The sequence below is a fragment of the Agelaius phoeniceus genome, chromosome 8 (assembly GCF_051311805.1).
Source record: "Agelaius phoeniceus isolate bAgePho1 chromosome 8, bAgePho1.hap1, whole genome shotgun sequence".
Classification (NCBI taxonomy): Eukaryota; Metazoa; Chordata; class Aves; order Passeriformes; family Icteridae; genus Agelaius; species Agelaius phoeniceus.
This window is the reverse complement of record NC_135272.1, coordinates 11,849,013-11,863,423: the sequence shown is the minus strand read 5'-3', so window position 1 is coordinate 11,863,423 and position 14,411 is coordinate 11,849,013. Positions and strand designations below refer to the sequence as shown.

Below are 14,411 nucleotides of genomic sequence, written 5' to 3'. Positions count from 1 at the left end.
GGGAAATCTGTTTGAATTGGGTAGCGATGGCAGATACCAACATGGCTGAGAACAAAGGAAGAGAGATGAGCTGGGTATCAAAATAGAAATTTTTCCTAATATCCATTAGATTGGACATTAGTAAAAATTTCTTCACTGGAGGGGTGCTCGGGTATTGTAACAGGCTGCCTGGGGAGTGATGAAAGAATTCCAAAGATGTGCAGATGTGGCCATTAGGAACATGGTTCAGCAGTGGTCTTGGCAGTTCTGGGGAAATGCTTGGGCTCAGTGATCTTAGAAGGCTTTTCCAACCTTAACAATTTTATGATCCCATGAAACCTTTACTACTTTTCCACCACTGTTATCCACTGAACTTCCCTGGAAGCCCTTGGGCTCCAGCACGGGTTTGGCAGTGGTTCTGGGCACAGCCAGCTGCTCTCACCACATCAGCAGCTTCCAACAACCAGCCCAGTGGGGGTATGATGAAACAGTGATCTGGCTTTAAGTGTGGCAGGAGCACTTACAGCCTCAGCAAGACTCATCCAGGGGAAGGGTGATGTTGGCCATGGTGGATCTAATTCATCCCATACCAACTGCTTGGGCTTTCTGTCAACGCTTCAGCCTCATCAGATTGGGCCTCAGCCAAGTTGTGCAGCTGCCAATGATTGTGGCCAGGATCAGATGGGATGGTTTGTAAAGCTGAACATTTCATGGTTGTGGACAGGGTCAGATGGGATGGTTTGTAAAGCTGAACATTTCATGGTTGTGGACAGGGTCGGATGGGATGGTTTGTAAAGCTGAACATTTCATGGTTGTGGACAGGATCAGATGGGATAGTTTGTAAAGCTGAACATTTCATGGTTGTGGACAGGATCAGATGGGATGGTTTGTAAAGCTGAATGTTCCATGATTATGGCCAGGATCAGATGGGATGGTTTGTAAAGCTGAACATTTCTGGTTGTGCATGGGATAAGATGGGATGGTTTGTAAAGGTGAACCTTTCATGGTTGTGCATGGGATAAGATGGGATGGTTTGTAAAGGTGAACCTTTCATGGTTGTGGACAGGATCAGATGGGATGGTTTGTAAAGCTGAATGTTTCATGGTTGTGGACAGGATCAGATGGGATGGTTTGTAAAGCTGAACGTGGACAGGATCAGATGGGATATTTGGTAAAGCTGAAAGTTTCATGGTTGTGGACAGGATCAGATGGGATGGTTTGTAAAGCTGAAGCACTTGGGGGTGCTGGTGGTTTGTTTCTCATCAGCACCCCCAAGGTAGCTCTTCCTGGGTCCCTGCAGTGATGACCCCACATCATCTTCAGCAGTGAACAACAGGAGGATCAAACAGATCTTGGGTGAACTCAATAAAGAAAGAAAAGAACAGAGCTGGACATGGACTTTGGAAAAGGGCCTGGAGTGAAGGACAAGGGGGAATGGCTTCAAACTGCCAGAGAACCGGGTTAGATTAGATATTGGGAAGAAATTCTTCCCTGTGAGGGTGGGGAGGCCCAGGCAGAGACTGCCCAGAGAAGCTGTGGCTGCCCCACCTGTGGAAATGTCCAGGACCAGGTTGGATGGGGCTTGGAGCAGCTTGGGATGGTGGAAGGTGCTCCTGTCATGGCAAGGGGTTGGAATGAGGTGGCCTTTGAGGTCCCTTCCATCCCAAGCCATTGTGGGATTCTCTGGATTCAAGTGGATAACAACATAATTAAGAATCAGACTTTGAACTGATGTCTGTGTAATGTACCCAGTGTGTGTAATGAGGGAAATAATGACACTGGGTGTTTGTTGCTGATGAGAAAGCAGAGGATGCCCACGTGGAAATGTTGGTACACATGGAAATGGTGGTGGTGGTGGTACATGAGCAATTAATTCAGCACTTAACCAAAAGTGCCTGTGCTGCTGCTGAGGTATTTGCAGTTACACACATTACACAGTGTAGATCTTCACCATATGAGTACCTATGTTGACAGAGTTTTGTTTACTCTTTTCTGGGCTAAAACCCTTGAAATTCACATTTTTGAGATGATGTTCTGAATGTCTTGTCAGGACCTTCAGGTTCTGTGAACCATTTAAAGGAACTGTCCCTAGGCTTGGGATTTGGTACCTTCTGAACTCTTGGTGCAGGTCTCAGTAACCTGGAGGGTGGATACATTTGTCCCTGTGAATCACATGGCTCTGTCAGGGACAGGAGTGGATTCATGGTGAATGTGTAACATCTTCTGACCTTTTAGACTTCATACCACTGAGAGGTCCAGTAGCCTGGCAGATGTAGAAATAAACATGTAGAATGTTTTCTGGCACAGTGTTCTTTGAGAAATTGTGTCACAGACTTCAGCACATTGACTTGCTGATGCCTTGTATGAATCATATGCTTCTGCTCTTCATGTCTGTGACTATACATACATTAAATATATTTACTTTGTCTTTTTAAGGCAGTACCATGAGAATCAGAAATGGTCTAATGCACAAGCTTTCCAGGAAATATAGTAATTTCTCCTAGGTTTTTGTTGTTTGCTTGTTTGGGCTTTTTTTTTCTCTTCACTGACATCTTGACAGGCTGAGCCAGAATCCTTTTCTTACCTGGCAGGTATAGAAGGATAAAATCCATTCCCATGTTGCAGTCCTCTGCGCTGCCCTGCCTAGGATTCCTTGGATGGGCTTTAGCCTCTGTTTGTTGTATGAAGCAGAGTTAAAAGAGCTGATTTCAAGGAGGATGACTTAGAGCTAATGTGAATATTGGTGGTTTGGAATGCATCCAGTAAATGACAAATCAAGTAGAAGAGCGTGACTGCATGTTCCCAGGGTTTATTGTAGTTCCCTGTGTTTAATTGCAGACCTCCAAAGAGGACCTTCTACAGGCTGATTTTGAAGGAGCTTTAAAATTCTTCAGGGTTCAGTTGCCCAAGAGGTACAGAGCTGAGGAGAACGCCCGGAGACTCATGGAACAAGCTTGCAACATTAAGGTAAGGATGGATTCCATTGCTTCTCATTCAGCCAGGAGTTTGTACAGGATGAGTAAATGAAACATTAAAAATGGCAATAGCATGGGGAAAGTAAAGAAATTAAATCACTGGTTTATTGCTTTTATATATGTTTGTATAATTACACATACACCCCTTCTGTCTTTAAAGAAGGTGAATCTGTGACCTTTTCTCTCTTTGTCTGCTTGGGTGCAAGCTAATAATTAAAACAGAAAAACGGTGCATCATCAACAATTATCAGAATTCACTAATTCCTTATTTGTTTTATAAACAGTGACTGCAGTAAACCAATAATCACTGTATGATAATCATGCAAACAAAGCTCAGATATTATTTGTTTTGCTCAGAAGCTGTTTAACTGCTGAGTGCTGTGTATAATACCTTTGAATTGAGGTAGAAATGAGTTTTGTTTGTATATCAAGCTTACCAAGACAGAATATTTTTTTATATTCTACCCTACCTAAGATTCTGCTGTCAGAAGTCAGGCTACTCTGAACTTACTGACTACAAGTATTGGACTTCAACCAAATTAGAGAAGCATGACTGTAAGCTGTTGAGGGTGGAAACCTGTTGAAAATGGCTGCAGAGTTCATAAAGTGGTCATTTGGAAGGTCCTGGATTTTTTTTTTTTTTTTTTTGGTTGAAATACTTATTGCTATGGAGGGGCTTAATGTTTGATCTTGGAGAAAAAGTGTTTTGGGCATTTCTTGGAATGTGAGCTCTGATGGGAAGTGCATGTTTGGTGTGGCCCAGTGATGCACAGAGAGCATCCCACTAGGAAGAATGTTCCTGCAACACTCTGCCTCTTTTTATCTCTCTCAATGTATTTGTTAATTTCCCTTGTGCTGCTTAATTTCATCATTTATTAAGCAAGGGCTTTTTCACTTCTGCTTAAAACACTGATCTTATGAAAAAAACAGGTCTTGCCATCTGAATGTTTATTCCAGCCAAGGAAAAGAAGATCTGTGCAAATGTTTTAGTAAAATTGTACTTGAATTTCAACTCTGCTGCTGAAAGAGAGTATTTGTGAGTACAAGGCTGCAGTTTGATATTTTGTATTTAGTATTTAGTGCTTGGTTGTTGAAAATGAGTAATTGAAGGACTTAGCAAGTACAGGAGAATTATCTTTATGCTACTTACTCAGTGTTTATTTTCTGATGGGAGGTTGAAGTCTTCATGGTACTTGTTGGAAGAGCTATTTGTCAATTTTCTCATGCCTTTCCCCTTTTCTTGTGCATTATATTGTATGTCACATGATGTTATTTGTCATTAGTTTTTCATTTAGTACTGGATGTGTGTGTATGTGATGTGCTTTATTGAGGAAATATTTTGAAATGCACCTGAGGCAGATGCTCAGGGTTCAGCACCTGGGGCCAGTTGTGGGAAGAGTGTGACATTCTGAGCTGTTAGTTGACAGGAAGGGGTAGGGTTTGACAGTGAATTAATTCACTGCATACACAGGATTTCACACACTGGATTCTGGTCAAGAGAAAAGCTCAGGTGAGTGTAGCAAACGTGGAGTCAAGTCACCTCTTGTGTGTTAGAGAAGTGTGTGGGGATTAGTAGAAACTACTGAAAAGAAAAGAGAATTCAGAGGCAGGATCTGGGGTTCTCAGGGGTAGGGAAAAGGGGAAGGTTGAAGTCACCTTCTGCTGTGTCAGTACCTGCTGCTCTGGTGTGATTAGAGTTGGGCTCTGCTGACTCCCTGAGCATACAACTCATCCTGTAAGAGACTTCAGGACCTCAATGTGAGGAAACTCATCACAAGACCCCACTGGAGGGAAGGTAAAACTTAAATTAAATGAGTGTGTGTCCCCAGACCTGCACCCTTGTCACAGGTGCCACTCATCCCCATGGTCACTGGAGCATCTGTCTGGCCATGGTCCCTGGGGTGAGGATGAGGAGCAGTGGCTGTGGAGTCCTCAGTGTGTCCCAGGATCCTCTTAACTGGTGACAATAAATTGGCTTTTGGACATGGTTTTTGTACTGTCTAGGAAGGACAGGAACATGTTGCCTGTGAAAAACGCCAATCACTTGTTTTTAAAATTTTAAAAGTTTAATAGTAATAAAATGGTTATAAAATAGTAATACCATTAGAGTAATAATAATTTGGACAATTTGGATTAGGACAATATGAGACAATAGAAACAAAGAGTTACAGACAGTCCAGGTACCTTTTCTGGGCAAAATAAGCCCAAAAAAAGACCCACATTAACAGAGGATTAACCCTTAAAAACAATAACCTGTTTCATATTCATACACCTCATCCATGATGCATAAATTCCATTCAAACACAGGATTCTGTCTGGCCAGTGTCAGCTTCTTCCTCTGAATCCCAATGGTGCCCTCGAGGCAGGAAGAAGTTCAGTTTCTTCTGATAATGGAGCAATAAATTCTTTCTCTGAAAGATTCAGTTGTCCTGTGGCTGCTATCTGGTGCAAGTCCTTTTTTTTAAAAAAGTATCCTACATAACATAGTTTCTATTTTAACATTTTTTATAACCTAAAATATATTTAACACACTATTTAAGAGAATTAATACAGCATCACTTTCTAACACAACACATATAATATTCATTTGAATATTTGTGAAAAGCCAATCATAAAATACGCATTTTTCACATTGCCCTTGGTGGTTCTGGAGTGTCCATCTGTGGAGACACTCCAAACACAGATTGCCCTGAGTGACTGCTGTAGGTCACCCTCCTCCAAAGGGTGGTTTAGACCAGATGTCCTCCAGAGATCACTTCCCACCTAAACCAATCCATGATTCTATAATTAGACATTAGAACCATTGAATTTATTTACCACCAGGTGCTAATAATTGCAGGAGCTGACATGCTCAAACAGGAGATTTTAGTCTTGATCATCACGAGTGGTGGAGTCCCAGGGAGCACAGAGGTTGCATGAAGAGCAGTTGTCTGTCTTGTTGAATGCAGCAAAACTTGTTCTGTTAAAAAAGGCCATGCCAGACCCTTAAACTGCTTTTTGGTGCTGTATGAAAGAGGCACTGTGTGTCTTTCCACTGCTTATGCGCTCTATTAGTACTTGTAGACTAAACAATAGATGGTTTTAGAGCAAGTATCACACAGTAAGTGAATGGAGGATTTTCTTCAGATTTCTCAGCTAATTACAGAGGCATTAAAAACCTAAAACCAGAACTGTGTTGTGGCCAGGCTGCATAGTGAGCTGTATCTTTTCCAGTGGTTCTTTTAATTTTGTTCCCGCATTACTGCAAAGCAAAACAGGAGTTTAACAGTAATAAAAATCCACCTCTCCTTATTTACTTTTTTCTTGAGCTTTAGCTGAGCTACTTCTAGTCCTGCAGAAGATAAATTTAAAACTACTTGGTGTTTTTTCTCCTTGATTTCACAACTTTTCAATTGAGTTCAGGATGTAACCCTTGGATTTTGAAAGTGCTGTATTGGAAATAGTTCTATCACACTGCTTTTTGAAAAAAAAAACCAAAAGATTGGTATCTGTCTTTCTCTCAAGAGTAGATCTACAAATACAAAAAAAAAAAGCTGCTATTAAATGAAATTTCTGTGTAGAATGTGCTAGAGAATGTCTTTTTCAATTAAGAATTATTTTTGGTGGTTATTCACTAGGTCTGGATTTCAGTCATTTACTAGTAAATCACTGGGAACATCAGTGGAATTAGAATGAACAGTAGTGTTTTCCTACAGAGCTTGTTGGGTCATATTCCATTGTTGAAGAGCATTTTGAACTAATTCATACTATGAAATAATAGGGCCTAAGAAATAATATAGTCTGGATGTGTAATCATAGAAGGATTTTTATGCTTATGCATGGGGGAGGGGATTTTTTACTTTCCTCATTTTTCTGCCTTTACAAGAGTTTTTCTGTGTCTCTGGAGGCCCAATTTGATAAATGAATGAATGAAGACCCTCTTCTAGATTTCATGAAGGTTAATCCTAATGATGCCGTTTCATGAAAACATCTGACAAATTTTTCATGCTCACAGCATCTGCCTCAGTTGCCTTTTGCATCTTCTTGCAGTTTCTCTTGCATAGACCTCTGTGTGTCCTAAAGAAGTTGTAATGAGCTTGGATTTTAATAGAGAATTCACATCACCTCTGTTCTTCCACCTGGCTTCAGGCAGGTGAGGAACAGGAGAAAGTCTCACTGGGAGATCTACTCCATATGAGCTTCCCTGGATTGTCATTTTCCAGTGAATTCAGGCAGTTGTGTCCATTTCTCCATTACTGTCCCGTGGCATTTGGAAATGACAGAGCTGACATTCAGCATGTGGTAGCTCTGGAAATTCAGTCTGTGTTCCATTGCAGCTCTGGAAATGCCATGAGGTTGAGTGTACCAGATGGATAGGTGGGCACATCCTCACAATTACCTGTGGGATGTGCCCCTGTGCCCAGGGAAAGTGAGGTGAACACGTGGGATGAGATACACAGGAACCTGCAGGGAAGGTTGTTCTGTAGCATCTCTAGAGACACCTTCTGTTCCTGGCTCAGGCACTGCAGTTGGGCTCTCATCTTTCCCCATCCTCAGCAGCAGGAAAGATCTAACACTGAACTTCTTCTAGAAGAAGTTTCTTCCCAACCATGTAAATCTCCCTTCTGAACAATATTGGCCCCCCAGCAGCATTATGAGATTGCTGCTCTCAGCACCTTCAGTGAGACCAGCAATTGGCCCTGAATAAAAACAGTGCCTTTTCCAGTGCAAAGCAGCCACACACATTTTTGTCACCTCTCACTGTACTGCCAAGGCTGTCACCCACAGCTGGAGCTGGCACCAGGGCTGTGGATAATAGCAGAGTCAAGGAGAACAGGCTGCAGTAGCAGGAGCTGTGCTAAGCTTGTTCTCATTCTAGAATTGTTCCTTGGTGACATTTAAAGCAGCTTTACTTTATAATGTTGCCATTTCAATGTTTTCAGTTGAGAGTGGTGATTTGAAGCTCACACCTTGCTGCTGGGGATGACTGACTTGCTTCACACCTCTGTTATCTTCTATCTGGATGTGATTTTTTACAGGCATGGTTTAACTCACCTATTGATTTATGTGAGTTTCAATAGGTAGGATTAAAATAGCTGGTTTGCTCTCTCTTCTGTCTAGAGTATTCCCTCTCTCTGTGCTTATCTCTATATGTGTGTACTTATCCAGATACTTGGGGATCTTGCTATCATGGTAAGACAACACAGAATGCAAGAGAAGAGCAAAGGAGGTCACTGCAGAAAGGCCCTGAAACTCCACAAGCATTGGCTCTACCAGTGTTGTATCTATTTAACCTTCCAGTATAAAGGACAGGTTAAAAATTGCTCATTTATCAACTTCTTCAGAAAAGGCCAAACCAAATTGAAAAGGATTTGGTTTAGATCTGTAGAAAACCCTGTCATGCTTGTATGCAATTTCTTACTAAAAGCCAATGATCAATTGCCCTTATTATGTCTGTGCTGTTATCTCTGAAGTGCAGATCCACTTGTCCTGGTGACAAGGGTCATGGTTTTTAATTCCTGTCCTGTTTGCAGCTCCAGCTTCCTTCTTTCTGCTCAGCTTTGTGGTGCAGGGCACTGCAATGAGCCAGCATCTGGAAATCACATTAAAATGCCTGCAGTGGAGTTGGATGTTCAATGTGATTGTAATCTTGGTAATAAGTGTTAACACCATAGAAAGGAATGTTGTTAATTTAAAACAGCAGTTTGAGCTTGAAATGTTTATTTATTTTAACTTATAATACTTATTTAATATTCCAGTGAGCAGGCATGTTGCCCAGTAGTGAGGCTGTATTTTCATGGTGTTTAAGCATTAGCAAAACTGTTCAGTTATTTTATTTGGTTTGGTTGGTTTGTCTTTTTTTCATTTGCACTGAGTTGGTATTGTAAGGGACATCAGGTGTGTCGTGAATTCTTTCTCAATAGGAAAGGCATAGAATGCTATTATAATTATTAGTTAAGTATATTATTATTAGTTAAGTATAATCACATTTTAACAATTTAAAGCAGTTCTGCAGCCTGACTGAGTACAAGTATTTTGGTGTCTTTGTATTAGTCACTGGTTGACATTTGCACTTGTGAGCAGTGGCATCAACCAGAGCAGTGTTGCAGATGAAAGTTTTCCAAGAACTGTAAAAGTCTGAGGTGGAAAAGTTGATACAAACATTCATTGTCTCTATCCCCAGCAGTTGTATCACTTTGCCCAAATTCTTAGTGGTTTCATTCAGCAAGGTGAGGAGGGCACCTGAAAGCTGCTCCATGGTTCAGCAGAGCACCTAAATCATTTTGTTCCCCTTGGTGCCATCAGGAGTCAGGGCTTTCAGTGTGCCACCAGATGTTTCTGTTCCAAGTGGGAGCAGCAGAGCATCCTCAGCAGGGCCTTCTGGCCTGAGCTTCTTGAATCTGGCTCCTTCCCTGGGTGAAAAACAGCAGCTTTCCATCCTTGTGTCTGGAAATAGTACAGAGAGCAGGAGATGGAGATGGCACTGTTTGACAGCTCTGTGTTCTGGCACCTTTGCCAGAATGTGTCTAAAATAACTCAGCTCTAGAAGTAAGAGGAAGTGAACCTTTTTCCCCAGCTGAACTCCAGTCCCAGGTTGGCTGGAGCATTGACTCACCCCCTGTGAGGTGACACATGAAAATATCTCATACAAAGTTCTCTATTTGCAGTGGTCTCTGTGTTGAGGATTAGCAGTGTCTGCAGTTCCTTCTAACAGCACAGTGCTCATATTAGTTTTTTAGAGGAGAACCTCATCTCTCTCTTCCTTTGGAGGAAAGAAACTCAGTAACTGATTTTCCCAAAAAATGCCTTGAGTTTGACTATGGAGAAAGCCTTATGGTAGTGCCTGGCAGGTTATTCTTATTCTCCCAGTAAGATGGTGTCCTTTTTAAAGACACTTCTGTGATGCAAAAGAGGCTGTAGAGGAAGAAATGTATCCCAGCATCAGCATTTACAACCATAATTAAAAGGAACAAACCCACAGGATTTCACATTTTGTGGAGAAAGAGGTGTAGGTAAAAGTGCAGCTGCAGAAATGCCTGGAAACAAGCTCTGCACCCCATGTTTGTGCTGGCAAAGTGTTCCTTGATACTGACTTAAACATCAACAAAACTGTTGAGACTTCAGATGTCAACATCTCCCTGGAGGTGGGAATTCCTCTGTGCTTCTCTTGGGTATCTTTCAGGCAGTCAGGTCTGAGGGAGCAGGTAGCAGCTTGGCATAAGCAGTGTAGTAATTCTGAGGAAATGTAATTTTTTATATGCTAAAGACACTGGGGCCAAGGCATGACCCTTGTCAGCCAAAGTTTTGGTGTTGTCCATGACCCTGAAAAATATTACATGTTTATTTTTTTAGAACTCAACTCCTATGACCTGAGAAACTCTGAATTCTCTCCTCTGAACAGCAGAGGAAGAAGCTCTGTTGTCTGCTGGGAGTTCAGGGCACCCACAGAGAATTATTTTTTATTTCTTAAGTCTAGAAGTCTTAGAATACATGCATTGGGAAGTGATTGTGTTTAGAGAAAAAAATTGAAGCTGCCTTTTGTCTTTTTTGATCAGCCAATATAGTATGTGTCCTTCTCAGAAAAGCTGTGGTTATTTGATTCCTGCACATGTAACAGAATAAAAAAATTGAAGTTTTTGGAAACAGCCATGGGTGGGGTTTGGTGTGGCTGTCCCATCCCTTGAAGTGTCCAAGGCCAGGCTGGGCAGGGCTTGGAGCCACCTGGGCCAGGGGAAGGTGTCCCTGCCAGGGCAGAGGGGGGAACAAGAGGAGATTCAGGATCTCTCCCAACCCAAACCACTCTGTGGTCCCACTCTGTGGTCCCACTCTGTGATCCCACTCTGTGATCCCACTCTGTGATCCCACTCTGTGATCCCACTCTGTGATTCTCTCTTGCAGAAAGCTCCAATAATCCAGAGCCAGTGCCCACAGTGACCCAGGAAAAGCAGAGATTCACTCTCAGTGTAGCACAATCAACAGTTGGGATGGGACATTGGGTTCATTCTGGTTTTTGACAAATTAAGGAGGTGACAAATTCTGAGGAGGTGAGAAATTCTGAAGCACTGTGCTATGCTGAGACCTAGAGGTAAACTTGTAAAAATAATTGGGAGGAGAAGGAAAAGAAAAGGCAAAGCCTAACAATTTTCCCTTATTTCCCCCAGGGCTTTTGGAAACAAACACAAGAGGCACTGGGGGTACTGTCTTCATGTATTTTTGCTGGTGTTTGATTTCTCAGGCACCTGCACTTGGATTTACTTCTCTGCTTTGAAAATGAGGGGACAAACCAAACTAAGTATAGGAGACAGTGACTGCATTTCATAAACAGAACTCTGCAGGGACAGCAGCTTTTAGAGCTGAAAGTCTTATTAATAACTTGCTATTACAAGCCCCAGGCATTGTTTTTGGCATTATTGACACTGTTGGAAATTAAATTCAGCAAGCAGTTACTTGGCTGTTCTCTGAGCACTGTGTAGCTACTGGAGCAGGACTGTAGCTGGGTGCTTTATAAGGACAATATTCACATTTTTAGGATCTTCTGATTGCTTTGCTTCAGGATTCTCTGGTTTCTGGTTTCCTACAGTTAATTGCTTTCATTTTTAGCATATTGTAGCCTTGTTTCTCTTGTGGAGATTGAGTGGTATGGTAAACATGGTGTTACATTGTTTATATTGTTACATTTGTTTATGTTTGGGCATAAGTAGATTGCACATGGCTGGTACCTCATGTCAAGCAGCAGATGAAGATCAGACCTCCTCATTGGGTTGCCCTAGCTGTCTGTTATTCTTTCAGCTTCCTTTGCTTAATTAACTAATGCAATTTCCTGGACAATAATTTTTAACCAAAATTTGATTCTGCAAGTTAGTCAAAAGCCATGAAAAAACTGAAAATCTCATCTCCAAGTTATTAAACAGCATAATAATTAGCATAGATGCAGAAATCCAGAGAGGAACTGTTTACAAGGGCATGGAGTGAGAGGACAAGAGGCAGTGGCTCCAAACTGAGAGTAGATTTAGATGGGATTTTGGGAAGGAATTGTTCCCTGTGAGGGTGGGCAGGCCCTGGCACAGGGTGCCCAGAGCAGCTGTGGCTGCCCCTGGATCTCTGGAAGTGTCCAAGGCCAGGCTGGATGGGGCTTGGAGCAACCTGGGACAGTGGAAGGTGTCCCTGCCCATGGCACAGGATTGAAACAGCTCCTTTTTCATCTCAGAAATCCTTTAGTTAACCCAGAGCTCAGAGCACAAGATCAATGCCCTTACAGTGCATCCTTATGAGGAACAATCTGATGGCAGTCTGAGTGAGCCACCCAAGGTGCTCCCTCTTTGCACAGCAGGCAATGTTGATTCTGTTTCAGCCAGGCAGGAGCAGTGGGAAGAGCTGGAGAAGGGATCAGGGCTTTGCTTCTGTGGTATTTTCTGTGTCTCCTGTCAGAGGAGGAATTGATGAATCTGACTCCATGTTCCTAGAAGGCTAATTTATTATGAAATTAAATTATATTATATTATATTATATTGATATTATAATATGATTTGATATTATAATATCATATCATTATGATATTTATATATTATAATATGATGTGATTATAATATGATGTGATATTATAATATATCATATCATAATTATGCCATACTAAAAACTATTAAAGAATAGAGAAAGGATGCTTACAGAAGGCTAAAAGATAATAATGAAAAACTGGTGACTCTCTTCCAGAGTCCTAACACAGCTGGCTGTGATTGGTCACTGAGTCAAAACAATTCACATGAAACCAGTCAAACAACCACCTGTTGGATAAACAATCTCCAACCACATTCCAAAGCAGCAAAACACAGGAGAAGCAAATGAGATAATATTGTTTTCATTTTTCTCTGAGACTTCTCAGCTTCCCAGGAGAGGAATCCTGGGCAAAGAGGATTTTTCAGAAAATGTGATGGTGACATGCTTCCTACCTGAGGGTGACATGTTCCACTTGCTCCTGTGTGCCCCAGGGCACCTGTTGCAAGCAGCTGGATTGAATAATGCTTTAGCAATTGAATAATGCTTTAGCATCTGAGCACCTGCTTGCCTTACCTCAGGCTCATTTCTTCTCCCACTGTGGATGACACACAAAACTTTATTGTCAGGCTGTTCCTTTTGATGATTGTGCAATCTACCAGACCTGTCAGAAATAAGGAAAAAATTCAATCACCTTGTCACCACTGCCTTACTTTCAAATGTTAAACAGTAAGTGTGATGTCTTTCCTCATGAGGCAGTGGTGAAGGAGATTTCTCTCACTGAAAGGAGCTGTATTTTGGTGCCACAGAACACAGTGTTCTTCATTCCAGCTGCTTGTCCAGACCATCATACTCAGGTAAGCTTGTAGGGACACAAATCCTGTTGTTTTAAATAGCAGCAGGAAGCTCAGAGGCAAATTTGGCCCTTGTTTTTCTTGTAAAGCAAAGTGAAATGTAGGTTTGTGTTGTAATGAACTTCCTTCAAGAGATCTTGCTTCTTTTTCCCTTTTCTAAGCACAGTGTGAAGCAGGGCATGTTCCTTCTGCAGGAGGATGGACATGTGGTGGGAAAGGAGTATTTTCCTTGGCACAGTTTGTGTTTCCCAGAATTCTAATGAGAGGTTTGCAAAGGCATTGACTCTCTAGTTGAGGGGGATCTGCTTTAGCCATGTATTTTTTCCTTTTGTCCCAATATGCACCAGAGCCACCTTCTCCAGCCAACACAACAAATCCAAGTGCTTCAAGACTTGGTAAAAACCACTTCTGGTCAGGGCTGGGGGTGTAAAGGGGAAGAAGGTGAGCCTGGAAAAGCTCCATCCCTGCTCTCTGCCAGCAGAGGAACTCCCAGCCTGGAGTGCAGATGCTCATCCCAGGGGCAGCAGTAATTGCTGAGGGGAACTGGGAGCAGGGCCAGAGCCCATCTCATGTTTCACTGCTCTCATCCATCAAGCAGCATCTCCTTTGGTGGCTGAGCCTCTAATGGGAAGGAGCAGCACATTTATAGATCCAGCACTGGGCTGGGAGCTCACACAGGGGCTTGTTGGGAGCCCAGGGAACAGCCAGGAGTCCCCCTCTGTTTTTCTTTAGTCTTTCTTTATTGTGACATCCCCAAATATCAGTAATGATCCTGTCTGACAGAAGGGCTTTGCCACACAGGGTGCCTGTTTAAAGAACACAGCTGTTCACCTGTATGACTTGTGGATGTTCAACCTTTGATCCATCGTGCAGGAATATTATACAAGATTATATACTGCCATAGGAATTTGGGGGGAAACTGCTGGAAAGGTGAAAAAACCTGAGAAATGTTCAAGTCCCTGGTGTAAGGGGTTTCACACACCTGTACTCACTGATGCGGGCTGGAGTAAAACAAGCTCCTGTTGTAAGGTCACACAGGTCTGGGGTTTGTGTTTGTGCCCTTTTTGTTGCTGTTATGATATAAAGTGAACTGTAAGGATTAGGAAGATAATTTGGAACACTTCTCAGAAAC

General features: G+C 42.2%; 1 protein-coding gene across 10 annotated transcripts in view; it reads left to right on the top strand.

Annotated features, from left to right (window-relative positions):
• Nucleotides 1-14,411, top strand: part of RABGAP1L (RAB GTPase activating protein 1 like) — a 234,162-nt gene that overhangs the window by 173,933 nt on the left and 45,818 nt on the right. For all 10 annotated transcript variants that reach the window (XM_054638113.2, XM_077182014.1, XM_077182016.1 and 7 more), the window contains one exon: nt 2,818-2,946. In XM_054638113.2, coding sequence (XP_054494088.2) covers nt 2,818-2,946 — 129 coding nt within the window. The remainder of the gene's footprint in view (nt 1-2,817; nt 2,947-14,411) is intronic.